The sequence below is a fragment of the Hirundo rustica genome, chromosome 2 (assembly GCF_015227805.2).
Source record: "Hirundo rustica isolate bHirRus1 chromosome 2, bHirRus1.pri.v3, whole genome shotgun sequence".
In the NCBI taxonomy this organism is placed as follows: Eukaryota; Metazoa; Chordata; class Aves; order Passeriformes; family Hirundinidae; genus Hirundo; species Hirundo rustica.
Genome location: NC_053451.1, coordinates 28,768,641 through 28,794,990, shown reverse-complemented (window position 1 = coordinate 28,794,990; position 26,350 = coordinate 28,768,641). Strand labels below are relative to the sequence as shown.

Here is a 26,350-nt window from a genome sequence, read left to right as displayed (position 1 = left end):
CAGCAATTACCCAGGCAATGCCGTGAGCACACGGCTCCAGCTTTGAGTCCTGCTTGTGAACTGTGGTTTGGATCAGAGAATTCCAGAGATCCTTTATTATGTGAACTTTTGTGTGAACCTGTGTTTGTCCCTTCGGCTGAGTTTGTCCAACCAAGTGACCCAGCAGGAAAATTGTAACACAAACAGAGGGAGAGGATCACATCTATTGCACCTGAAACTTCAGCTGAGGAGAACTTGGGGTGCACATGGACAGATGCATGAAGAGACACACCTAAGAGAGGGCCATGCTGCAGATTAGTTCTGAGGAGTCTGTGTGAGCCCAGCTGCTGAGTGACTAGAGAGTCACAGAATCCCAGAATTGTTAGGGTTGGAAGGAACCTCTGTTCATCCAGCCAACCTCCCTGCCGAGACAGGGTCACTTAGGGCAGGTGGCACAGGAATGCATCCACGCAGGTTTTGAATGTCTCCCGAGAGGGAAACTCCACAACCTCCCCGGACAGCATCTTCAGTGCTCTGCCACCCTCAGAGTAAAGAACTTTTTCCCCGTGGAGGTGGAACTTTCTGCGGCTTAGTTTGTGGCCATTGCTCCTCGCCCTATTGCTGGGCACCACTGACACTGTGCCCACTGCTGTGATGGGTACCACAGGCGCAGCTGCTGCCATAATGCCCGCATGGGAAGCAGATCCCTTTGGGCCAAACGAGCCAGGCACCGGGGTTCTGTCCTCTGGGAGCCCCTGGGGCAGCGGGAGCTGGCGGCGTTGGGGAAGCTCAAGCAATGCCCCGAGCTGAAGCTCACACCGAGGACGAGGCCAAGACCGGGGAAGGGGCTGTGGCCGCGGCCACGGCTGAGGTCAAGGCCAAAGCCACAGGCAGTGTGCAGGACCCGGGGGCAGGAAGCGGAGCTAGACTCAGCCTAACTCCCAGAGCCGGACCCAGAGCTCGGCCGAGGCCCCGGAGCGCGGCCCAGGCGCCGCCCGCGCTCCCGCCCCCCCGCGCGCGCCTCGTGTCCGCGAATAACCCCCGGCCCGCCCCGCCGCTCTCCTGTCCCGCCGCAGCCAATCGGCAGCCGCGCCCCGCCCCGCCCTCCCGGCCCCGCCCCGCCGAGCCCCCGGCCCCGCCCCCGCCGGCGCTTCCCCCAATCATTGGCCGGCGGGGCCGGCCCGCGTCGCCGCCCACTCGCCGGTAACCTTTGCCTTAGTGCGCGCAGGGCCCTGCCCCGCTGCCACCGCTGCCCAATCGCAGGCGCGGCGGGGCGGGGCCGGCCGCGCGGCAGCCAATGGGCGCGCAGGGGGCCGCGCGCGGTGCGGGGGCCGCGGTGGCTGGTGCCGCTGCCGGGTTCGGGGCGCGACCGGCCGGCGGGGCGGCCAGCGGGGAAGATGGCGGTGGCGGGGTCCGCCTGGAGCCTGGCGAGGCTGGCCGAGGGCCCTGGGCTCGTCGGAGCAGGCGCTGCGCCTCATCCTGTCCATCCTCATGGGTAAGGCGGGGCGGGGGTCGACGGGGCCGGCGCCCCGGGCGGGGCTCCGCGCCCGCCGCGGGAACGGGCAACCCCGCCGCCGCCGCCGTGCCCCGCCGCGCCGCGCGGGGGGCCGGGCATCGCCTCTCCCGCGCGGAGCCGCACCTGTGCCGGCGCCGCCGCGCCAGGCCACGTGTGCGCGCAGAGCCGGCGGGAGGGATCCCGCCGCCGCCGGCGCCGCCCGTCCCGCCCGGGCCGCTGGCGAAGTGCCCCGCAGCGGCTGCCCGCGACGAGCCCCCCGCCCTCCGGGTGCAGAGGGGGAGCGCGCTCTTGTTTTCCGGGGGCGGGTCGGGGTGCGGTCCTGGCAGGCCGGCTGTGGAAGCGGGGCAAGGAGGAGCCCGGGGTGCCTGCGAAAGACCCCGGTTTGGGTCCGCGTCCCGGGCACGGGAACTTTGTTTGCGATTGTCCCGTGAGTGCCCCGGTGGTGCGTGTGTATCCAGTGCCCCCCGAGCGTGTGTCTGCTCGGGGTGTCCGCTCGGGAATCCCTTCAGCCCCTCCGGTGACGCCCCGTCCGAGTGCGGGGGCGTCACTGCCCGGGGACATCACCCGCGCCTGCGGCAGTGGTGGCACCGTGAAGGAGTGGCGTGTCATCAGGGGCACTGCCGGGCAGGGTGAGCAAAACCTCCCAGCTCAGTGCCGGGAGAGCTGGGGTGATGTCCTGCGCTCCACCTGCAGCGCGAAGTGTGTTGCAAAACACACTGTGCCTGCGCTTATGTAAACATGAGATGCTTGAGTTCCATGCGAAATGGTTAAGGCAGGGCTGGAGTTGTGATGTGGGCTGGCGATTGAGGGGGAGGTTGTAGCTCCCAAAACATTAATTCAAGTGTACGTGTACGTAATCTCTGCAGATGCTCAGGGAAACTTTGGGTTGTGAAAGCATTGGGTGGTGTAGTCACCTAGCAGAAAGGAAATACAAGCTTTCCTCTGAACCTGAAAGTATAGTTGAAGTGATACAACCACTACTGTGTCATCTGTCAAAATAAAGTTGCTTTGGCTAACTAGAAGTATAATATTTTTAAAGGAAATGCGAGCAAGAAAAACTGTATCACTTTGTAGCCGTGGTCTGCACCAGACTTATTTCTACCTGATTTATGATGTGTGAGATCAAACTGAGCAAAACATTCTTCCCATGAAGGGTGTATACAGGAGACTGAGCTGACTATCATTTTGAACTCAACATAGAAGTTTGTTAAACAGAACTTCTGCAAAGGAAAGAATGAAGTGACAGGAGACACACAGGACAGGCACACAGGCCAGCATTAATTAGTCTAGCAGCTCCCCACGGCTGAACAGGGAAAGTCCTGCTTGCCTTTCTCCCGCGTCTCTCTCTGGTCCTTTAATTGCAATCCGATTTAATTTACTTGCTCGGCAGAAACCTAAACCAGAAAAAGCAGATAGTTCACTACAACATTAGTCACCCAGATCAACCGAGGGACCAGTCTAACAAGCGCTGATGCAGAAAAGGTCCTAGAAAGCGTGTGTGGAGGCAGCCACGGCAGAGAGAGGGCTCTGCAGAATGCACCCTGATCATGCTCTCCGAATTGCTTCTTGCTGGCAGTAAGCTGGGACACGGCATTGGGACTTTTCCTGCTCAGCGTCATATGGGTGAGCAGCACCACTTCTTTGAAATGAACAGAAGATAATTATTGTCCTAATGATGATAAGAGCTGTCTGCTGCAGTCAGTAGATTAAGGAAGCGTGAGGCTCCTGTGTGCTGTTACAAATGTTCTGTGTGCAGTGTTGACAATAAGCCACTGAGATGCCAGTGTCCCTTTGCAAGGAAGGCCACTATCTGTTTCGCGTAGTCTCAATGGATCTTTAGAATTTATATTAAAATTGTGGGTATCAGGTTCCAGAAAACCACTCACATCTCTCCCCTGCGTGCCTCAAGTGGATAAACCAAACCAGGAGGCTGGAGCTGCCCTTTTCCCTGTCCTTTCTCCCTAGCTCGGTATCTTTTAATTAGATGCAGTGGAAGGCATAACTTCAGACACAAGGCTTCAGGGCATGCAAAACAGCCTTGCCTGCAGTTTGGCACTCTTGCAGGTCATGTAGGTTGAACCACTCAGGCAGAGGGGACTGACTCCAGCTCTCTTGCTTAATGGATGGGTAAAGCACTGGGTGATAAAGCATTATACCTATACCATTACTTTAAAAGGGAGGGCCAAACACTACTACAGAGTAAACTGAGAGCAGAGTGAGAGGAGTTCCTTAGCCCAGCACAAAGAAATGTTCATTTAATTGCAGCTTAGTTTACAATCCTTTTAATCTCATTGGTAATGCAACTAGTGCTGATGACCACTTCATAGGATGGCATGGGGTATAAATGAAAGGCATTTCTAAAAGCTGGAAGTGGCATTAGGACATTAAGTATGGCTTTTCCTTCACTTCCTCCATTTCAGGTGTTTACATAGATTCAGGAAGAAAACTGTTTTTGTTGGCTGCAGCTAATACTGCTGAATTATTTCAGAGCAAGGCCACGAGGATGAAGCGTGGTTCTAAAGATGGACTAAGAAGTTGTTGCTTATTTCTTCCTCTGTGATGCAGTTTCCTATCTACACTGTGCAGTTTTACTGTGACAACAGTTTCTAGGGTTTCACTTTCAGAAGATCACCACAAACCGGTAAAAAATAGTCTTCTGAAAAAGGGGAAGAATCACAAAGGACTTTTCGACTTCTTACATTAATTTCTGAAGAAAGCTGAATTATTGTTGAAAAATTACTCTGAATTTACTCTCTTGATTCAGAATAAGTGTTTGCTTAGTAATGATCTGAAATAACCAAAAGCGGTTATTTAAAACTGTTGGCGTTCTGACATGACTGAAAAAAAATTTAAATACAGAAGAGAACAAGAGAAGGAGAAAGGAGGAGGGAAGAACATTCAAGAACTAAAACCAGAGTAGTCCTAAAGAGCTCCACGTTGTTTCAGTGAACAAGTAACGGCACATTGCTGAGCAAATTATGGGGATTTTAGTCACAGCTTTGTATTTAATCAGAGACAGGTTTATACATGCTGCAATTTTAAAGCAGAGAATACAGCTAGAATAGAGTCCCTTACCTGGATTGTACAAGATGAAAAACTTACTGCAGACTTCCCCCACGTAAAAATTCGCATAGGCAGCCTTTGAGGAAATGAATCTGCAATTTGGCAGCGGTACCAACAGCAGGAATACCTGAAGCAGAGTTCTGGACCCCGCCACAATAAAACCTGTGATATGTCAGTACACTAATGTCTGTCAATCATACGAGAATGTCTTTGAGAGATGAACTCTGGCTTGCACTCTTCAGTAGGTCCAGGTCCCAGTGTTCCCACTGGAGCTGCTGCGGTGGTGTGAAGGAGATAACAGGGTTTCTGTGCTGCTGCTCCTGTCCTCGCATGAGAGGGGACAGATTTGTTTCCTGCTGTCACTGCTCAAAGCATAAGCCAGGATACAGGAGGCCTTATGGCACTGTGTATTTAATACTTTCTGCTGCTCGTGTTTCTTGCATGGCTGTACAGTCCCAAAGAATTAAAGCCATTTATCTGACCGTAGTATTACACAGTGCCTTGCGAGCTACCTGCATAATATGGAGAGAGGCCAACATGCTGTTTACAGCCCTGAGCCAGAAATGACCCTGCTGGTTTGTCCAGACCTGCCAGGAAAAGCATTGGGAAAGTGTTCCTCCGTCCACAGGCATAGCAGGGACCTGCAGAAAGTAACACATTCTTACTCAGTGGGTGCCAGAAACCTACTGCTTCCCTCCCAAGTTGTAGGAGCAGACCTATAGAGCAGACTTGTCTGGGGGTTTTGAGCATTTGCTTTGGATTTGCCTCAGTCAGGCATTACGCTGTGATCACCCATTGACTGGAGTGTGTTTTCTGTTCAGTTTCATGCGAAGAGAGCCTTGTTCACATACTTTGAGACTGTTCTGTTATGCAAACTAAAGCATATGAGTGGACTTTCAAGGCAAACTCCTGAGCTGAATTAAAATACTCATGTTTATGCACCCAGTGTTAAACAAGGTGTGGCACTTTTGCAGCGATAGAAAGGAGTAACTTTGAAGTCAAAATATTAGGTAAGGCTGGTATTTTAACACACTTTTTCCTGTCATCCCATTCCTTTTAGTTTTAGCATTCTTGTAAAAAAATGGAGACAATTGCCCTGCTAGATGCTAACAAAGGAGGAGTTAAATGTTCAGCAAAAGGGAGAAGAGGAAAAATAGAGGTACTAGCTTGAAGATGAGATAGAGCTACTGCATATAAAAGGGGAAGTAAAGGGTGCAGAGATGAAAAGAATATTCCTGCTGTTCTTATTTGCAGCTTTATCTCTGCAAAAAGAGAGGCATCTTAACCCAGTCCAGAAGATGGCAAATTTGACAGCGCTATTTTTGCTTGGGATTAGATGAAATGTTCTCCTGCTAATCCACCTTCTTGATGATTTAACTTCTTTTGCTCAATTAGATTCTTGTGTCCGTGGACAACCTAGGCTTTGTGCAGTGGCCCATTACTCTTCCAAATGGTTGTGACCAAGAAGCTGAGCTTGTCCTTTCCTTCCATCTACGTGGTTTTCTTGTTCCTGTGAAGTAAAAAAAATAAAAATAGTCTCAATTGCTAATTCCATTCTGTAGAAAGTGTGTCTAGAGGCAAACCCCAGCTCTGTGCGCAGGCTGGTTTTCAGCTCCCTGGTGCTGAGGGAAGAATGAGTTTGGATCAGAAGTTCCCTGCTGTTTTCTCCAGGAGTCTTACAGCTGCTTTCCCGCTCGCTCCACTCTGCTTAGGGAGCTGTGAAAGAGGAGTTTGGCAGAGTGGGAGCTGCTGGGCAGAGCCTCTTGGCAGCGAGGAGCAGGGACTCTTGTCCTGTTGCTCTGAATGGCAGAAGCAGCGCAGCGTCCTGCTGCTGGCACATCCAAAGGTGACATCCATCTTGCCAGAAGGCAACCATAACTCCAAAAGCTGCTGTGCTAATTCAGGCTGCCTCAGGGACACGGTAGTGGGGCAGGAGTACTGATGTTGTTATCAGCAGAGATTGTTTGTTGCTTCATAGATAGTTTATGAGTGTTCCAAAGGGCAGGGGCCACATCAGAATGACCATTGCTACCCTGCATCCGCTGCTCTCTGAGGGTTAAAGTTTGTATCTGCAGCGTGCAACTGGCCCAGCTGTAAAACTGAGAAAATTATCTCATGCAGCAGAACTGTAGGTAAACTGCAGTCCAGAGTACTAACAAATTACTCCAGGTACCAGAAGAATTTAGGCTGATGTTGTGACTTTTGAACTGACACAGCAGCCACGTAGTGCAAGGCCAGGCTTTAAGTTTATAGTTTCTAAAACTATGATGAAGTGTGTATTATTAGTAACTCTCTATTTGCAAGGGTTCATAATTCTTTTTCCTTCAGAGCAGCATTACCCAAACCATGACATGATCTCCTGTGTAGAGCTAAAAAGGAGCACGGCTGACAAGTGAGACAGGTCTCTGAAAGAGCAGGAGCACTAGTTACATTATAGTATTCAGTCATACTTTAATTATGTCTATAGAAATGGCTAGAGGGGGAAAAAAAATTGGTAGAAATTTACTCTTTTGCAAAATATTAGTGATTTTAAAGAGAGTGGGAGACCCTTTAAAATTAAGGTTTAAAACCACGCATATTGATGAACAGCAATAAATTGTGCTTTGCCTGTGTTTCTGATCTAATTTTTCTCCCCTTTGCTCAGAAGGGGGAAACATTTTTCCACAGTAAACCTCATCTTTTTAACTCTTGATCTAATCTGATGGTAAAACTTCATATTTTTTACTACTTTCCGTTTCTCAAAGCCTGTGTTCTTCCTATGTTTATTAACCTCCACCAGGAAGATTGGCTCGTGAACAAACAATCCCCACTTGTATGTTTCTGACTAAAAGGCCAGTCGAAAATCCTGCTTTTTTGTTTTGTTTTTTTTTTGTAAATCATGTGGACTGCTCCAACTCTTTGAGTTACTCCTGTATCCCCAGAGAGCCCATGTGATGAGCTCCCCTTGCCAATTCCCTCCTTCCCCCTCAGCTGGTGTTCAGGGCAGCGCTGGGGGGGTGGGAATGGGACAGGAGTGGGCTGTGTAAAAGGCATGGAAGAGAGGGATGGGAGAGGGCTGGCTTGGGTAAGGCGTTTTGTAGGGGGGTGTGGAGAGGAGAGCTCTTTTGGAAGGGAGAGCAGGCTGGATGTGCAGGAGGGAGGTTGCCAGGCTCTGGGAGCGGAGAGCCGTGGTATGTGGGGCTGGCCAGAAAGCAGCCTGTGGCGTGGGACACAAAAGGAGGAAGGGACAGCAGCAAGGAAGCAGGGAAAACCAAAAGAGGAGGCTGAGGAAATGGAGAGCAGCAGCTCGGTTTCAGGAGGCAGCAGGTACGCAACGGGACACAGTAGAACGTGAGCCCAAAAGGATCTAGAAAAGAGCCCAGAAGTCCCCAGCTCCAGGGCTCCCTCCCAAGGGATTTGCGGGGATGGAGAGGGCCTTAAAATGCCTCGGGCCTGTCAGCAGTGCCAGACTGCGAGCCGTGTATTCAAATAACGTGACAGAGTTTCTCATTTCCTCTCGCAGTAGTGACTAGACTTGGCCTTGCTTATTGGGAGCCTTCCATCCATCATACACTTCTGGGCAGAATGTGCATTTCATCACCTTTTATTACTGCTCCATATAAAACATGACCACCTCCTGCCACTGCTGCTCCATTAGTGCAGGTAGCAGAGCTCCATCCACAGCTCCTGATTCCAGCTAGGATGAGAAGTAGTGTGGGTGCCAGTATTGTGGTATGTGATGAATTTCCCCTTTTTTTTTTTTTTTTGAGCAGGGTAAGAGAACACACAGGCTTGCAAAGTAGAGCAGTGAAGTTACAAAATGCCAGAATTAAAGTGGCTTCTGGTATCCCAGTTCAGCACCTTGTGCACACGCCTTTAGAAACGCTAATTGCAACTCTTTCCTGTGCCGCTGTGTATTAAGACATATTATATTTACTGTCTACTATGTGGCAATGTTTATTGCATGCTTTGTGAAACTCACCTAGACAACAGAATTTAATTGAATCGTGGTGTTCTGTGTGACGCTTCTCACCGTACTACCGGAGTGCTTTACAAATGTTTCCTTCTCACTTGAGCCACAGATGAATAATCTGGAGGCATTCCTAATGTAGACTAGGAGTTACCTCACAGAAAATGCAAGGAAAAAAAACAAAAAACCCTTCAACTTTTCTTAGCTGCTCCATATGAAGTGCTTCTGACTGTTTGGGGTTTTTTTTCCCAAAAATACCACATGCGTGGTACCAGTGGATTTTAGTTACAGCTTTGTGTACCCAGTAGTTCACAAATCAGATGCAAATCCAAAGTTGCAGAGTTAGAAAAGCAAGAGTGTCTTACTGGAGGTCACCTGAGGAGCTCTGAAATTGAAGCTCAAAGAACTCATTGAGGTGGGAGTGGGACTGAGCTTTTTGGGACATTGTAATGGTATTAACCATAAAGCTTTTACCTTCCCCCTCCCCCCCCTCCCTTTTTTTTTTTTTTTTCCAATCTAGCTTCTTGCCATGTTCATTATATTTGTCACAGAATTGGGAAATGAATCAGAGGCTAAAGTGTGATTCATGTATTTCAGCATTATCCATCTCATATATTGAATGAAGCCAGAAGCTGTAATACTGTAATTTTCTGCACTTCAATGTCAGTTTTGCTATAATTATGTTCCCGTTAAAGTATTTTTTTCTGTACAGAGTAATTAATCTGGAGCCTCTCTCCCAAAATGAAAATGCAGTATCAGGAATTAACACCATGCCCCGTGTTGATAACGTATCATGTAAAGTACATGTTCCTAATGGCATGTTCAACAAGGCTGTAGTTTGATTAATGACAAATATTTGTCTAAACTCATTTACAACTCTTTTTTTTTTCCCTCTCTCTGCTCAGGATATCCTTTTGCCTTGTTCCAGCGCTATTTCCTCTTCCAGAAGGAGGCCTACCTCATTCATCTCTACAATGTCTTCACGGGACTCTCAATTGCTTACTTCAATTTTGGTAAGCTGAGTTTGGGGAAGAGAGAGCTGCCTGGCCCAGGGCATGCAGCCATTTGGGAGGAACTGTAAATGTAATTTCTATTTCTTATCTCTTCCTTTTTCCTGCCCACAGGGATGCAGTTTCTTCATTCCCTGATATGTGTCCTAATCCAGTTCCTCATACTGAGACTAATGGGTCGCACAGTCACTGCCGTCATCACCACATTCCTCTTTCAGATGGTAAACCCTCTTTCTTATTCCCTGGGTTTGTAGAAGGGAGGCCTCTGTTCAGTTTTGCACTTCAGTGGCAACTGTGGGTGGAAAAGTGGAGGCAGATCAAAACCAGCTGGAGGAATTAGTTTGAATAACCCAAACAATGGTTTCTTTCAGACATACCTTATGGCTGGATATTACTTCACAGCCACAGAGCAGTATGACATCAAGTGGACAATGCCACACTGTGTCTTGACACTTAAGTTGATTGGTGAGTGGCACCTCTCTTCTCTCTTTTGCTCTCTGCAAGCTGTGCCCATCCCGGGGCTTCAAGCCACTGTTTCTCACCTCTAGGTCTGGCCATGGATTACTATGATGGAGGAAAAGATCCGGTGAGTCAGAAACCATTTCTCCGTCATTCCGTGCTGCCCCAGTGAGCTAGAGATCAGAAAATCAAGTTCAAAGGATGTGAGTTAGCAAGCTGCATTGTTAGGTAAAAGCCACAGCTGAGAGGGCAGCCTCTGTGAGTGTTTGAGGGCACTGAATTCTAGAGTGGAACAGAATGATTTGGAACAGAGACAGTAGTGATTAGAGATGGACGGAAGTTGTTGCAGTTATGTCAGAATATTATTCTGACCCTTCCAAATTCCCCACCATCTCCTTCCCCCAGAACTATTGCATTAGATTCCCAATCCCTGATGCTGTGTTTTGTGGGTATTATACCTTTATCTTGCAGACAGTCAGTACTGGATCTCAATTCCCATCTTCCTTTCCTTTGATTAGTCTTACCATGTCCTTGCCAATGGTTGCCCTTCACCATTTGTTAGGACCCCATTTTTAGCTCAGATGAAACCCAGAAATTGCACAGCACAGCGTGTGGGAGAGGGCACTACACATGGTAGAGTCCCTCAATCCTGCTTCAAGTATTTGCATTCCCCATCTCCTGTTTGAGGCCTGGCCAAGTTGGTAGCATCTATGGAATCACTGCTGACTGCAGGAAAATGAGGTCAAGCTGAAACTTCCTGAGCTGAAGCTTCAAGAATTTTAAGACAATTTTTGCATCAAGAAGTAGGAATTGTAGCACAATAAGGTCTTGGAAGAAAGAGTACATGAAATTGCAGTCAGGGACTGGAATAGGTGCTCCTACTATGCCTACTCTGCTGCCAGGAATGCATGTCAGTAGATCCCTTCCACGATTGGAGCTTATTTAGGGATAGAGATCTGTGCAACTGCTCTCAACCATTGGATCTTGTTGCTGTTTGGAGGGGGTGGGGATAGAGAGGGCTGGGGAGAGGAATGGCCATCAAGTACTAAGTGTAAAAGCTCCATGTCCATGAGGAGCAAGAACTGACACCAGTAAGGAGGCAGGGTGAGGACATAACATCCAGAGCTAGTATGAAACCCCTGGGATGATGTTAATGCCACTCCCTTTGGTGCAGGAGTTCCTGAACCCTGAGCAGCGGCGATTTGCTGTTCGGGGGGTTCCTACCTTGCTGGAGGTCTCAGGATTCTCCTATTTCTATGGTGCCTTCATGGTTGGGCCTCAGTTCTCCATGACAGACTATCAGAAACTGGCAAGGGGCGAGATGACTGACATTCCAGGCCAGAGACCCAATAGGTAATACAAAGCTGCTTGGCTTCTCCCCTTCCTACGGTCCTAGAATGCTGAATTCTCCACATTCCCTGCAGCAGACTGCCTTCTTACCTGGACACAGAAGTTCTGTAACCAGAAGTGATTTATGAGACAAGGCAGTCTTTCAAAAGTGGCTCGTAACTCTGCCTAATGTCCCAGCATTGTTCCAGGGCACGAACATCAACAACCATTTGACATCTCTAGTACAGACTCGGGTCCAACCTGGTGATGTTTGCATCCCATCTTTCCAAACGGAAGCAGCTGCTGCAGTGGAATGTTGTGACTCCCTATCGCTGTCTCCCCTACCTCCTCCTCTCCACCTCTGCTTTTAAAACTATGAATTTGATGGTCTCTTTCCAAGGCATTTATTTGACCTTCGTATTTTTCTCAGTTTTGTGCCTGCTCTCAAGCGCCTGAGCCTGGGTCTCTTGTTTCTAGTAACCTACACCTTGTCAAGCCTGTACATCTCTGATGAATACCTCACCTCAGATGACTATATGGTATGTATTCACTTGGCCTTGTGGGGTGTGGAAGAATTCCACTTCTCTGGTGGGCACTGGATCTACAAGAGCGGAATTTTTTTTTTGATTTCTTTTTTTATTTTTGCATCAATTTGAAAATAAGTCAGCAGCTAGTGATAAGCTTTTCCACAGCTGATTTGGCTTTACCACCTGTGGATTCCATCTGATGCAGAACAGGAATGTGTTAAGCAGAACTGAAACAAATTAAAATCTTTACAAATAGATAATTGATCTTAAATGCTACTGTTGGTTTTGGAATCCTAATAGGCATATCTTATAATCTCTTTCCATTTAACCATTCTGTGCAAAGAATTTCACTAGAGTGAACCTGTAAGGCTTACCATAATCTTTGAGGTTCTTGGAAAACTCCTAACAAATAATTCCTACCGGCAGATTATCAGCAAGCATCTTGATTATGCTAATCCCAGAGTCTTTCCAAACTCCACCTATTTCAGTACAGCCAAGTATTACCAAAGGAAGGAGAATGATGTGTAAGTCTGCGTAAGCCTGGCAGCCCAGCCCCTATGTCTTAACACCTACATCAGATTAAAACAAAAGACGGTGATGAGATCCCACTTACCTTGTGTCATTATGGCCACTCAGCTCCAGGTTTTATTTTACTCTGCTTCACTCTTATCTCTGCAGGAGAAGCCTTTCTGGTTCCGTTGTGGTTACATATTGATCTGGGGCAAGATTATACTCTACAAATACGTAACTTGCTGGCTTGTTACGGTGAGTCTAGATGTCGTTTCAGAAGCAAAAGACAAATGAATAAAGGTCCAAGCCTCTTGGACTTAGCACTAAATGGAAGAAATCCAGATATCTGGAGATCAGTGCAGGTCAGTTCAGCTTGCTTTAAGTTAGCAAAGGCTAGCTAACTAAAAGGCAATTTTTAATCCATTTGTTCCATCTCTAGTGATGCTCTCAGCTCAGTGAGAGTCAGCACTTTCTCAGCTCTGCTTCTCCAGCAAATAAAAGGGCAACATTTTCATCTTGTGCATTTTTTGATAGGAAGGTGTCTGCATCCTTGTTGGTCTGGGGTACAATGGGAAAGACCAGAATGGAAAGCCTCTGTGGAACGCCTGTGCCAACATGAAGGTCTGGCTATATGAGACAACGCCTTTGTTCACAGGGACCATTGCTTCTTTCAACATCAACACCAATGCTTGGGTGGCCCGGTGAGCAGGACAAAATTTTTCTTCTATAACGTGTCAGTTCTGTTCTGTCAGCAGAACCAAGACCTTAGGCTAAGCAGGAGCATTAGAGGAGGAATGTGCCAGTTTTCAGTTTGTGCACCTTTTCCCATGTTTTGCTGCTGTGCCCTGAGAAACAGGTTATTGGGTTACTGGGTTAGAGAGACCTTTTAATTCACCTGGAAGGGCAGTTCATTAATAAAGGCAAGCAGCTGATGGCAGCAGAGGAAAGAATGGGACTAGAGCGAGCCCTTGGGGCTGCCTGCCTGCTCAGCCAGCCACAGAGCTGCTCTGACAGCTGTTTCCTGCATCATGGCTCTTGGTGCTCCCCATGCCAAAACTCAGATGGCTTTTTGTTCAGCACTTGCTGGGACACACAGATAAATTGTATGTAATGATCCCCTTCTCCCCCTTATAGCTGGGATTTCTTTAACACTGTTTTGATGTAGGTTTTGCCCTGGTCATGCTGTATCTGTCACCACGGAGCGTGCAAAGGCATCAGGTCCCCTCATCCCTGACACAGCCAGGGGAGGGCAGATAATAACCTGGAAGCATTTTGTTTCTTTTCTAGCTACATCTTCAAGCGTTTGAAGTTCCTGGGCAACAAACTGCTGTCACAGGCACTGGCCCTGTTCTTCCTGGCCGTTTGGCACGGGCTGCACTCTGGCTACCTGGTGTGCTTTCAGATGGAGTTGCTCATAGTCATTGTGGAAAGACAGGTGGGCTTTGTCTGACTTACCAGAACAGGGGTGGGGGCTAGGTGTTAGGTTAGCCTCTCCCCCTGAGTCTGGGAAGTGCCACGCTGAAGGCTTTACTTGCATTAAATATGAAAAATAGCTGCTCACTTTGGAATTGGTTTTCAAGCGTTGCAGGGTTTTATTCTCAGGAGTTCAGCAGGCTGCTGCCTTCTGCATGGGCAAACCATAAATATATTGCAGAAGCTGACAGGGAGAAAAGTGGAAAACTTGGCATATGAGCAGAGGGTGGCTGAAGTGCTTGGCAGCTGGAAAGATTGGAGGACAAACACATGAGCTGAATGCCTGTTAATCTCCTAGTACTGAGAGAACAACATTCCTTATTAAAATGTATTTTCTTAATTAAAACTTTGGCCAGGACAGGGTACATAGCCACTTTTTTAGACTAGCTGCTTACTAAAACACATTTTACACAGCTGGATAGGGAACTTTAGCCCCAGAACCTGCATATACAGCCACAGGACATCCAAGTGTTGAGAATTCTGGCTTTTTTCTTTAAATCAGGTCATGAACCTTGTTCGGGACAGTCCTCCCCTAAGCACTTTGGCCTCCATCACTGTCTTGCGGCCCATCTTCTACGTGCTGCAGCAGACTAACCACTGGATGTTCATGGGTTACTCCCTGGTGCCATTCTGCCTTTTCACCTGGGACAAATGGATGAAGGTATTTAGTCGCCACAAGGAGACGACCTCACATGGTCGACCCTGTTCCCTCATCGTGTTCTTGCCTTAAAGCTGGTTGCTGATCCCCAACCCTGCCTTTCTCTTTACAGGTGTACAGGTCTATTTATTTCTTTGGCCACGTGCTGTTCTTCACCTTACTGCTGGTGTTGCCTTACATTCGCAGATTAATTGTGCCACGAAAGGAAAAGCTAAAAAGAGCTGAATAACAGCCAAAAGGTAAGGCTGTACGAGACCAGGAGGTAAAGTGGGGCAGCAGTGCTGCAGCCCGAGGTGTGAAAAGCAAACATCAAATCGACCGAAGCAAATCCAGGGCTGCTCTGTTTTTCAGATTGTACCACCTGTGCATTCGTAGGAGTTGATTTAACACTCCGGAAGCAAAGCATCACCTGCCAAGTTTGCTGTGTTGAAGTATGACTATTTTTCAACGCAAGGAGGGGAAAGGAGAAAGCACAGGGTCAGAGACCCGAAAGGAGGGGATCCGAGCGAGCCTCCTTGAGACCCTCCACCTTCTGTCTGTTGCCTTATCTCTGCCGCCCCGCGGCCGGCGCTCGTCTCTCCGCTGATACCAGATGATTGTACCACACTCACGGCAGGTGCTGCGTTGGATTGGAGCCACCTTCTGACTTTTCTACGTTTGTCATCTAAGATAAAAAAAATGCTCCTGGTCTTTTTAACATCGGCTCCAGCTCCTTTCCTCTTGGGTGCCTCGGTGTGGGAGTGTGAACTGTCACATGCCACCGAGCAAGACGATTCTGCAGGACCGAGTGACACCAGGGTGAGCAGGGCACAGCTAAGAATTCCAGTTCTGTGACAAATTCGGGCCAAGTCCCTGCTATAAGGGGATCCAGCCTGCCCACATATGAAAAAATGAGAAAGTAAAATTCACATGCGCTTTTTCATCAAAAAAGGTACCTTTAATAGGAGGAAAAAGGGTCAGTGGGGCAGTCTGTTTAAAGTCTCACGGCTTCAGAAGCTACAAGAATGAAGGTGAAGTGTTTCCCAGGAGCCCAAAGTCGCACCAGGTCCACACCCAAGTTAAAGAGCCTTTCCAGAATGTGAAGTTACTGTATACAAGTCCATCATGACAGCAGTAGTGGCAGAAGCTCATACTACTCCCCACACTTCCTCAAAGGCAGTAGTAATTTTAGCACACGTCAGGGCAGCAGAAAGGGGATAGTTGCTGATGGAGACCATCTTTTCTGTATAGTCAACATTGACCTGGGAGAAGAGTGGGGGGAAAAACAGAAAAGAAAAAAAAAAACTGAGTTGCAAAAAGTTTTCACTGAGCCCCATCTCCGTTAGTACAAGACAAGGAGCCACTGGAGAGGGTCCAGCAGAGGCTAGAAAGATTATCAGGACATGGAACCATCTTTTATGAGGAGAGACTGCAGGGCCTGTTTTGTCTAGGGAGAAGAAGACTGAGAGGGGATCTCATTAATGCACATGAATATCTCAAGGGTGGGTGCCAAGAGGATGGTGCCAGGCTCTTTCCTCTGGTGCCCGGCGACAGGGCGAGGAGAGTGGCCATAAACCAGAACACAGGAAGTTTCACCAAAACAGGAGGAAGAACTTCTTAATGATGAGGATGGCAGAGCACTGGAACAGGCTGTCCAGGGAGGCTGTGGAGTCTCCCTCTCTGGAGACATTCAAAATCCACCTGGACATGTTCCTGTGTCACCTGCTCCAGCTGACCCTGCCTTAGCAGGGGGTTGGACTGGACAATCTCCAGAGACCCCTTCCAACCCTAACAAACTGCAGAGGCACAGTATTTCCTCAGCAAGGAAACTGCTAGCCTTCACTAATGCCCTCCCTCAGAAGGGAGAACAGTCCCAGATGTTGCAGTTTTGGGCCGTTATTTGACAAGCATATGGGAAAAAATGGGAGTCTAGGTGGAGGGAAAACCGAGCCAGAAAAAGGGGCAGATAAAACCTCCATACTCAGAACAAGACTGAAACCTTTTTACAGCCCCAGATGAGGGACACACACACTTACCGACCCGTGGGCAAAAGCTCCCACCACAATGACAACCGGCTCCGCTGCAGGAACCAGCTGGCGCAGATCTGACACCTGAGACGCTGCAAAGGAGGTGCCAATCTTCATACAGCCCACGGGCAGGTGGTCGCTGACCGGGTTTTTAATCACCTGCAGGGAGCAGAAAGTTAACAGGGGTGTAGAGGTAACAGACCCTGACACATAGCTAGATCCATTGTTTGCTAAAAGCAGCGAACAAACAGAAAAATTCATCAGCTGGTTGCAGGCTGCACCGGGAGCTCATGAGTGGTGCATCTGGAGCAGTTCATCTTCACTGTCCATGGTATTTACAAATTACAGTGGTGGTGTCATTCAACAACCAACATTAGGTACACAATTCAACATCACAGAATGTCCTCACCCAAAAATCAAGTCCCCTTGAGGCACACATCCTGTTTCCCTGTCCCCCTGATTACCCACCAAGTAAACCCAGGTCCCTGAGCAAGAACAATCCCAGATGGGTTGAGGCTCAGTGATGGCAGATATGCCCAGGATACAGGTGATGTAGAGGTAGATGAGTCTTGGCTGTGGGGAACAGTAGAACGAGTAGCAGAGCTCCCCAGGACCAGCAGTACGATTCCGAAATAATCCAAAATGAAAATAGTCTGCAAGACCTTCTCCAAGTGAGTGTAGGGAATATGGAATAGCCAGGAGAAGCTGAGGCACAGCACTGCTCCCAGGAAGAGCATCCCAAACACCACCTTCTCCTGCAAAGAAGCCATGAAGTACCCACTGGGCAGCACAGTCAGGATCCCCAGGCAGAGGGACGGAACAAACCCCAGCAGGTGTGTCCAGATGTTGCCAATCTCAGTGTGTATCTGGAATATGCTCTTGAAACAGGCACAGAGAGAGGGCATGGAGGACCTATGGTCCCCTTTAGGCAACTTTGTCTCATCTTGGCTAGCAAGCAGGCTGCTTCTGGGATTTAAAACCACTCTCCTTCTTTGGGGAATCTGGATTTTCCAGAAGAAAGTAACAAAACACATTTAAGTCACTATTAATTCATCTTGCTGCTGCTTGAGGAACAACGCAGTGAGGTCCTGCTCCAGCCCAGCAGCTCCTTGTTCTGGCACGTTCCTTGAGCCAGGTTCATGAGACTCCTGTGTGGAAAAGGCTGCTCCTTGTCCCTCCCTGCCTGCTGAACCGTGTCCTGGGGCAGATGCCCTGGCTAGAGCCAAGTGTTCCCTGCCAAGATGACATCACCATCACCTTCCTCAGGCTGCTGCTTTTCTGGCCTTTCCAGCAACAAGGGTAGTTCTTCACCCAAGGAATCCAATATCGTGATAAACCCTTTGTCCCTGTGGTTTATCCAGTCTTCCCCTCTGACTGCAGAAAGCATTCAGGTTAATTATATCTTCATTTCCACCTCTCTCTGCCATTTTAAAAGCTGTACCCAAAAAGAGTCAATGCTCAGGCACGGCAGCCAGGCTCACGTGAGGAAACAGATCCCTCAGCTCCAGACTGGTGTGTTTGGGGTTTCCTTCCTGCAGCAGCAGCTCCTAGCCAGGTAGGAAGTGGGAGAACTCCCCTGAAACAGGACCCCCAGCAACAATGTGACAGAATAGAATAGCAACCACACCCACAACCAGGGCCCCCAACCAAAAAAAACACCTCCCCCCTCCCCCAAAAAATCTTTCCTACATTGTCCTTAGAATATTGCAACACTAGCTGTGAACAGTTACAGAATACTTGCCTTCAGCAGTTTCTGAGGCCCATCAGCTGCTCTAACACTGAGCTTATGCAGCAGCTGAACTGGCAAAGAGAAAACAAGAAAGAAATCACTTCAGCTATATGGTAATTTCCTGGAGGAATTTCATGCTTTGGCTAAGCTGAGATACACAAAACATCTGCCTTTAGAGTTCCCAAGAGAGCTTGAAAAAAGTTACTTTGCTGACAGCATGACCTCCTGCAGGCACTCCCCACTGTGCAAAGGAACACAGCTGGGTTTATGCATCCTTGAACGTCCGAGAAAGATGCTTTCACATCTCTGCTCTTTTCTCACTTTCACATTTTAAGGTCAGTGCCAGTTTTTGACTCTTCCCGAAGCTCCTCCAATCCTGAACACCTTCCTGCATTATTCTATAGCTGGTGTAGGGTTTGAATCACTTACCCATGAGACCACAGAATCGATCAAAAGTTCTTGGGATTCTGGTTTGGGGATTGACTTCAATGAGAACGTTCTTCTTGGTATGGATATAAACTTGCAGGAGCCCAGCCCGATTCAGGGGGCTGTCCATGAGCATCAGAAGACTCTGAAAGCGAAAAGCACACGGTAGTGGAAACAGGCACACGAGAGAGAATTCTAGGGAAAATTAAGGGTTAGCCCCCACAAATGCAGAAGGGACCGATGTTGAGGCTGAAAGCTCATCCAACTACTGGATGTCATGCCGCGATGCTAAGAAATCAAGCTCAGTCCCAAACAGCGATTCAACCTAAAATCCACCAGCATAGCGGGGGAAGCCAAACTCGTCCCCGGGCTCCAGGGGCACAAGAGGAGCCCCAGACCCGAGGGACGATCGCCCCGAGCCGCCCTCCCGGCTATCCCGAGCAGCCCGGGCCGTCACAGGCGCCGCCGGGCCCAGCGGGTACCTGGTGGGTGATGTCAGGCCGCACCTCCCCGGGGTCCCGACCGTTCCGTAGCAGCAGCGCCTTGTGCTTGTCGCAGTTGAGCAGTTCGAACGTCTTCCCCACCTACGGCCAAAGCACGGACAAGTGAGCGGGGAGGGAGGGCACCTGCGACACGGCCGGACCCGCCCCGATCTCCCACCGCCCGCACCTTCACGGTCTCCAGACTCGCCCCCTCCAGCACGACCAGGAGCCGCCGCTGCCCGCGGGGCCGCTTGCGCTCCAGCGAGCGCCCTTCTTCATCTTCCTCCTTCTCCTCCTCCTGCGCGTCCCCACGTGGCCGCCTGGGCGCCGCCATTTTGTCACGCGGCCCCGCCGGCCCCGCCCCGGCCCCGCCCTTCCCGCCGCGGCCACCCAAGATGGCGCCGGGGCGCGCCCTCTATCTGGCTCCGGCCGGACTCGCTTCCGGAGCGCCGCGGCCGCCGCGCCGGAAGGCGAGTGCCGGGGGAGGGAAGGGGCAGCGGGGGCGCTCCGGGCGCCGCGGTTTCCCGCCGGAGCGCCTTGACGGTCGCTCCTTCCGGTGTCCTTCCCGGCGGGGGCGGCGGCGGGGCGGCCATGGCGCAGAACCTGAAGGACCTGGCGGGGCGCCTCCCGACAGGCCCCCGCGGCGTCGGCACCGCGCTTAAGCTGCTGCTGGGCGCTGGTGCCCTGGCCTATGGCGTGCGAGAGTCCGTCTTCATTGGTGAGTGGAGTCCCCCCCAGCCCCTCGGAGCGTTCGCGCCCGCCGCTCGCGCTGACCGAGCCCCCGCTCTCTCCCCGCAGTGGAGGGCGGCCAGCGCGCCATCTTCTTCAACCGCATTGGCGGCGTGCAGCAGGACACCATCCTGGCCGAGGGGCTGCACTTCAGGTAGGGCCCGGCCCCCACCCGGCCCCCACCCAGCCCCCCTGGCCCGGCGAGGCCCTCGCCCCTAACGCGCCTCCGCCCCCCGCAGGATCCCCTGGTTCCAGTATCCCATCATCTACGATATCCGAGCGCGGCCGCGGAAGATCTCCTCCCCCACTGGTTCCAAAGGTGAAGTAGAGGGGCCACGAGGGGGGAGGCACGGGACGGGAATTCGGCCGTAGTTCTGGCGCTCCTCAAACAATTACGGAATGTTAAGGGGTTGGAATAGACCTCAAAGATCGCTCAGTCACAGTTTCTTGCCGTGGATAGTGACACCTTTCACCAGAGCAGGTTCCTCAAAGCCCTATCCAACCTGGTCTGGATCACTTCCAGGGTTGAGCCATCCACAGCTTCCCTGGGCAACCTGTGCCAGTGCCTCACCACCCTCACCATCAAGGATTTCTTCCTAATTCCCAGCCAAAATGTCCCTCTCCCGGCTGGCGCCGGTTGCTCCTTGTCACACCGCTGCCGTTCCTGACGGAGAGGGGCCAGATGGGGACTGCCCAGCTTCCCCTCCGGCCCTGAGCCCCTCGCTGTCCCCGCAGACCTGCAGATGGTGAACATCTCCCTGCGCGTGCTGACGCGGCCCAACGCGGCCGAGCTGCCCAGCATGTACCAGCGCCTGGGGCTGGACTACGAGGAGCGCGTCCTGCCCTCCATCGTCAACGAGGTGCTCAAGAGCGTCGTGGCCAAGTTCAACGCCTCGCAGCTCATCACGCAGAGGGCACAGGTGAGCCCTGCCGCGGCAGGCTGGGATGGGCCACCAGAGGAGCCGCCGAGCCGCGGGGAGGGGAGAGCTGTGGCAGGTAAAGGATGGGTAGCTGAACTCAGCCGGTGGTCGGTGTGTCCACGTGGGAAGCGTGTCCCACGTAGGGTTTGATTCTAGTACAGGTACAAAGACTCCATTGGCGGCTTCTGAGGAGGAAAGTGGGTGTGTTGGTGCACAGGGTGCAAAACTGCACCAAAATAACCCTGTGGGAGGGAGAGCTGGTTTACTTCATGGTCCGCAAGGGTCACCGGAACTGGCTTTGAAAATACGGATCTCGGAACAACTGTCAGATCAGACAGTTTTAAAAGATCTGAGAAACCATGGGAACGAGCAGTTAGCAAAGCACTAACCTCTCAGTGATGGATGCCACACAGTGGTAGCAAATAACTTCTGTTTACAATCACAGAAAGGACCAGTCTCTGGAAGGGACCACAGTGGGTCAGTGCTCCAGCCTCCCTGCTCAAGCAGGTTCATCCCAGAGCACATGGCACAGGATTGCCTCCAGATGGTTCTGGAATGTCTCTAGTGAGGGAGACTTCACACCCTCTCTGGTCAATCTGTCACAGTGCTCTTGTCACCTGCACAGCAAAGAAGTTATTCCTCATATTCAGGTGGAACTTCCTGTGTTCCAGTTTCCTCCCATTGCCTCTTGTCCTATTGTTTGACATCACTGAGAAGAGCTTGGCTCAGTTGTCTTGGCACCCTCCCTGCAGGCTCTGATTAGAAAAAGCTTAGAGTGTCCTCTGGGGGAGTGTTGCAAAGTATTAGAAATATCTAACTTAAAAGTGCCTGTTTGTGCAAGTTTGTACTGTAATAGTTTGATTGCCAGGGATTTCTGATCACCTGTAGCAGCTGGTGCAGAGAGGAGGTGCTACTCTTGTTTTGAAAGGTTTTAGAGGAGGTACTGCGGGACCAGGAGGGTGCTGAAGAGGAAAAGTTGTTAGATGAAATACGAAGCATCTTTTAACTACCAGGGACCACACCTCTGATCCATGTCAAAAGAACCAAAGAGTAGAACCGAGTGTCCGGGTTTTGTTACAAGAAATTATCTGTATCCCCCTGGTCAAGGGCTTCAGGCTTTTGTGCTCATCCACGTGGAGTACGCTGGAGGGATTTTTTTAAGTCTTCTTTTGGAAAGATAATGCGTGGAGAGGATGGGACAGCAAAGACTGTCTGTGAGGATTTGGGTTGTATTGGAAGCAAAGGCTGTTAAGCATCTGTGATCTCAGATAAGAATCATCCTTTGATCTCTGACGTTTTTGAACAAACTGAATTGCATTTGTCTTCTTGCCATGTATCCATACAGTGCTTGTTATTATAAAGTGATGTGGTATTGAAGGGATTGATAGTCAGAAGAAAATTAAGTGACTTTATGAAGCTGTGCACTCACAGTTCACGCAGAAAAGGTTTCTGTCACTCTTTAGAGTTCTGCTCAGCAACAGCTGCAGTAAAAGTAAAAGCAAATGCTCGGCTGGCCAAGCATGTGATACTGTAGCAAGAGTTTTTGTTAAGGTCAATATTTGGTGCAGGGCTTGTCAGGCTGCCTGAAAAAAGTGCTGGCAAGTGAATGTAGAATAAATCAATGTATCTAACAGCAACACCCACCCAAAGCAGCCGAAAAAAGTGAAGTAGCTACACTAGACAAGTAGCTACTGTAATGAAGAGACGTGATACAGGTTTGAAAAAATTGTAGTATTTTCTTTGTTGGAATAGAGTTATGCGAAAGCACAGCCTGAAAACAGTGGCAAATCCAGGGTGGAGAAGGAAATGCTTATTGCCAAAACTGGGAACTATGGAACTGGATGTGGCAGGATGTGAAAGCAAAAGACGCTTTCAAGGTTTTTTTCTTTCACGGTGTTACTTGCATAGAACAGTTAAGTAGTGACTACAAATGAGCTGTGATAGTTTTGAACGTGCTTTTTGTGGCAGTGGATATGTTCCTCAGAGATGGTGTTGATGGCCATGGTTTGGAGCTTGGGTTGGGGAATGTGAAGAGCGGTCGTGCTTCACTTTTGGAGCCTGTGGGAAGTGGGGAACACCCTGTGCTCAGTACTACTCCTGCTGCTGTGTTTGTGTTTCAGGTGTCTCTGCTCATTAGGAGAGAACTGACAGAGAGAGCCAAGGATTTCAGCCTCATCCTGGATGATGTGGCTATCACAGAGCTCAGTTTCAGCCGTGAATACACAGCTGCTGTGGAGGCTAAGCAAGTGGGTGAGTTCCACTGGTGCCCGAAAAAGGTGGATTGCCTTTGCCTTTTCACTGAATTACTAAACAAGGACGTGGAATTTGGGCTAGTGTGTCACTGTATGGGTACAGGTGCAGGCTTACAAATCTCTAACCTCCGTAGTAACAGAGCTGAAGAGGTTTATTTCACAAGTGTTACCAGTAGCTAATGGAATAGACCGTCGGAGGGGCTGAGTTCCCAAAACTAAGGTTCCTCCTCAGACTGGGTCTCTGTCGCTCACTATGGGGTTACATGTGGAGGCTCTGGGTGCTGTGGGTTTTACTCAAGAAAAGGTAAATTGCTCTCAGATATGTTTTGTGTTTGGATGTGGTCCCAGAATGTTACTGGTTCTTAGGGAAGCAGAGCCCCTGGGCTTCAGCTCTGAGGTTCTGATGGAAGACACAATGCGGTTCCAATGCCTGTGTCCCTTCTCTCTGCAGCCCAGCAGGAGGCACAGCGTGCCCAGTTCCTGGTGGAGAAGGCCAAGCAGGAGCAGAAGCAGAAGATAGTTCAGGCCGAGGGGGAAGCAACAGCTGCCAAGATGATATCCTGCTTTGGAGATTTTAAGGGCTGTGGCTTGTGAGCTTGACAGTGCTGAGACTGTCTCATTGGGCTCATGCTTAGGAGACTGTGATCGGATCATAGCTTCAAGCCGGTCACTGTTCTTTTTCCCTCCTTCTCCAGCTGGCTGGAACAAGGTTTGTCTGAGATTACAGGCAGAGCAGAGGAGGCCGTGGGCCTGCGCTCCTTGTTGCAAAGTTTGACCTTTATTGGCTGTGTGTGATTGTATCCATAATGTTCTTCATTTGGGCAGGTGAAAATATGCCTACCCAAAGGCCTGTGTTACTGGGATAGAGATTGCTTTTTGCCCACTAAGATGTTCTTTAACATGGCTTAGGAGGAATTCCTTGAGAGTAAGTGCCTTCTGTTGGATTTTCCTTAACTTGTGTTCCCTTGTACCTCGGGGAAGCTCTCAGCAGGAATCCAGGCTACATCAAGCTACGTAAGATCCGAGCTGCTCAAAACATCTCAAAAACGGTGAGCGCTGGGGCACAGGATTCCCTTGGTCCTTTTGCAGTCCTGGTGTTGTCCCCCCCAGCCCAGTGGCCACATGATGAATTTAAGGCGAATGTGATCTGCCCTGTCCTGATCCTTGTTCCTGCCCAGCCTTTCTCTGCTCAAGTAGAGATCAAGTTAGGAAGGATCTGCAATTAGATGTGAGGCTCAGAGTTCGTGCCCTTCATATGACAAGGCCAGATCCACATCAGATTCCATCACCCACCCTCAGCTGTAGCCACCGAAAGCTTCTGGTTACCTGCAGCTGAGAAAGGGGGACAAGTAAATGTGGGATCAAAGGTCTTTGTGACAGAGACAGAATGAGCACTTATTTTAGAAAGTCTGATGGCTCTGGGATGGGAAGTCAGGAAGTTAGGGAGTTGTTTTGGGGAATGCGTTGATTTAACTGAGGTCTTAAGTGAAGGAAACAAGTGCTGTGTCTGAAGGGGGAGATAGGTTCCTAGTGCTATTCCCCCATGTGCGTTCTTAGTCCTTGGTGCCGTGCCTGTAATGCATTTCTTTTTCAGATTGCTGCCTCACAAAACCGCGTGTATCTCACAGCAGATAACCTGGTACTGAACCTGCAGGATGAGGCCTTCACCAGGTAAAGGGGCTGGTGCCTGGGTTTGTCTGCACCCTACCTGGGAAGGTGCTTCCCTTGCTGGAGCTCTCTCAGGATCTTTTTCTGAGGGGAGCCTGAGGCCAGAGGATACAGCCAAGTAGGAAGCAGCCTCTCGTACTGTGGAAATGGGGATTTTTATTAAATCTAATCAATTTACTCTTGTTTTTTTTTTTCTTTCCCACTATCCACCCCTTACTGCATCTGCTGACACAGAGGAAGGTAAGGCGCTGTACATTTTGATCCTTTTGTTGGTACTGGAACTCGGGTGTTTCTGTTTCCTGGTGCCTGGGATGTTTCTGGCCTGGGCCATTTTGGCCCCAGCAAGTTTATTCCAGTCTCTGCCTCAATTGCCGTTTATGATGTGAAACTTGAAGCTTTGCTTGCAGGGACCACACAGACACATACATGGAGTGTGCAGTGACTGGAGCTCCATGTGTGCCTCATAAGGAGCCTTGCATGGAAAGGCAGGAGTAACTGTGGGGCCTTCTCTGATCTATCACATGTACAGGGCATCCTGTGGTTATGGCAGACAGGGCAGTAAGGAGCCAGGCAAATGATCGTGGGAATTTGTATTGCCTTGGGCTGACAGTCTTTAGGGGGGATACTTTTGTTTTACCCTGAAAGCTTTCCAGTTAATGCGAGAACGCCTCATTTCCTGCTTTCAGAGCTGTCTGGAGTTTGGTGGCTTTGCCTCATCTGTCCAGTGTTTACTGAAAAAGGCAGTGCCAGCTGGCAGTGCTAACAGGATGCAGCAAAAAGTTTAGATTTCTCAGAACTGAGAAGGGAAACCAGAGTTGGTTTCTTTTCTCTGGGATCTTTGATTATAACATCCTTCTTCCTCACCTCTGACCAGATCCTGTCACATTTGTTTTAGAAGATTTAAGGGGCTTTGGGGAAAATAAAATTTAAAAAAAAAAAACAAAAAAAACCCCAAAACAACAAACTGCCTAATAGGAAGGACTTGGATGTCCAGATCCTTTGGGTGTGATACTCCATACCTCAGAATCTGTACTGAGGGGCTGGTACAGCTTTGCTTGTGCTGTCTGGACTGATGATTCCCTTCTGTCTCCCTTTCAGTGACAGTCTCCTACTCAAAGGGAAGAAATGAAAGAAGCTGAAGATTCCTAGAACCAGCGTTGCTGACCAGCAGAAGATAAGAGTGAGGATCGTTGAACTCCCTCTACTAGTAGTGTTTGTCCTCACTATGAAGTTTTTAATCCAGTAGCTGGATTTGGTCCCCATGCCTCTGCTCCATCTGTGGTGATTCAGTTACAGGAGTGGGCTCTGCCTCTAGGCAGCTGTAATTCCTTCCTCATCCCGCCAATTAAATTTGGAGAAGGGGCAAAGGGGCTTACTGGTATTAACCCATGTGGATATTTGCCTCTAATCTTCATTAATATTTAGATTTGTGTAGGATATCAAATTCTTTTTTGGCCAAGTGAGGGAGTTCTTCTGCCATCAGCACCAGGCTTTTTTTTTTTTTTTTTTTTTTTTTTTTAGTAAATTTTGTTTCTCTTTCACTCTTGATCCCAAGAGAACCTGGGACTGAATTCAGGACAATGCCATTCATCGGGTGCCTGTCACTGCTGGAATATCTTACTTGTGTCACTGTCTGCTCAGTGATGCTTTCAAATATTTGTAAAA

The 26,350-nt window shown here is 49.5% G+C and overlaps 3 protein-coding genes across 3 annotated transcripts; 2 read left to right on the top strand and 1 right to left on the bottom strand.

The window, feature by feature from the left end:
• The first annotated feature begins 1,276 nt into the window (after positions 1-1,276).
• LPCAT3 (lysophosphatidylcholine acyltransferase 3) lies at positions 1,277-15,170 on the top strand. Its single transcript, XM_040055408.1, is given in 15 exon segments — positions 1,277-1,318; positions 1,320-1,421; positions 1,423-1,474; positions 9,413-9,520; positions 9,632-9,738; positions 9,889-9,982; positions 10,066-10,103; positions 11,151-11,329; positions 11,736-11,844; positions 12,511-12,597; positions 12,877-13,043; positions 13,630-13,777; positions 14,318-14,476; positions 14,586-14,712; positions 14,825-15,170. Coding segments are annotated over 14 exon segments (1,509 nt in total). The 3' UTR covers positions 14,703-14,712; positions 14,825-15,170.
• Positions 15,171-15,388: 218 nt separating this feature from the next.
• On the bottom strand, positions 15,389-19,466 carry EMG1 (EMG1 N1-specific pseudouridine methyltransferase). The gene is made up of 6 exons (XM_040055410.2): positions 19,304-19,466; positions 19,117-19,218; positions 18,638-18,779; positions 18,221-18,279; positions 16,489-16,638; positions 15,389-15,714 (listed from the first exon to the last, which is right to left on the bottom strand). The coding sequence occupies exons 1-6, from the start codon at positions 19,448-19,450 to the stop codon at positions 15,601-15,603; spliced, it is 714 nt and encodes a 237-aa protein (XP_039911344.1). The 5' UTR covers positions 19,451-19,466; the 3' UTR covers positions 15,389-15,600.
• Positions 19,467-19,707: 241 nt separating this feature from the next.
• Positions 19,708-23,812, top strand: PHB2 (prohibitin 2). Its single transcript, XM_058419183.1, has 7 exons — positions 19,708-19,834; positions 19,915-19,999; positions 20,085-20,164; positions 20,581-20,765; positions 22,886-23,015; positions 23,469-23,607; positions 23,713-23,812. Exons 1-7 carry the CDS (start codon positions 19,708-19,710, stop codon positions 23,810-23,812), a joined length of 846 nt encoding a protein of 281 aa, XP_058275166.1.
• Positions 23,813-26,350: the final 2,538 nt, after the last annotated feature.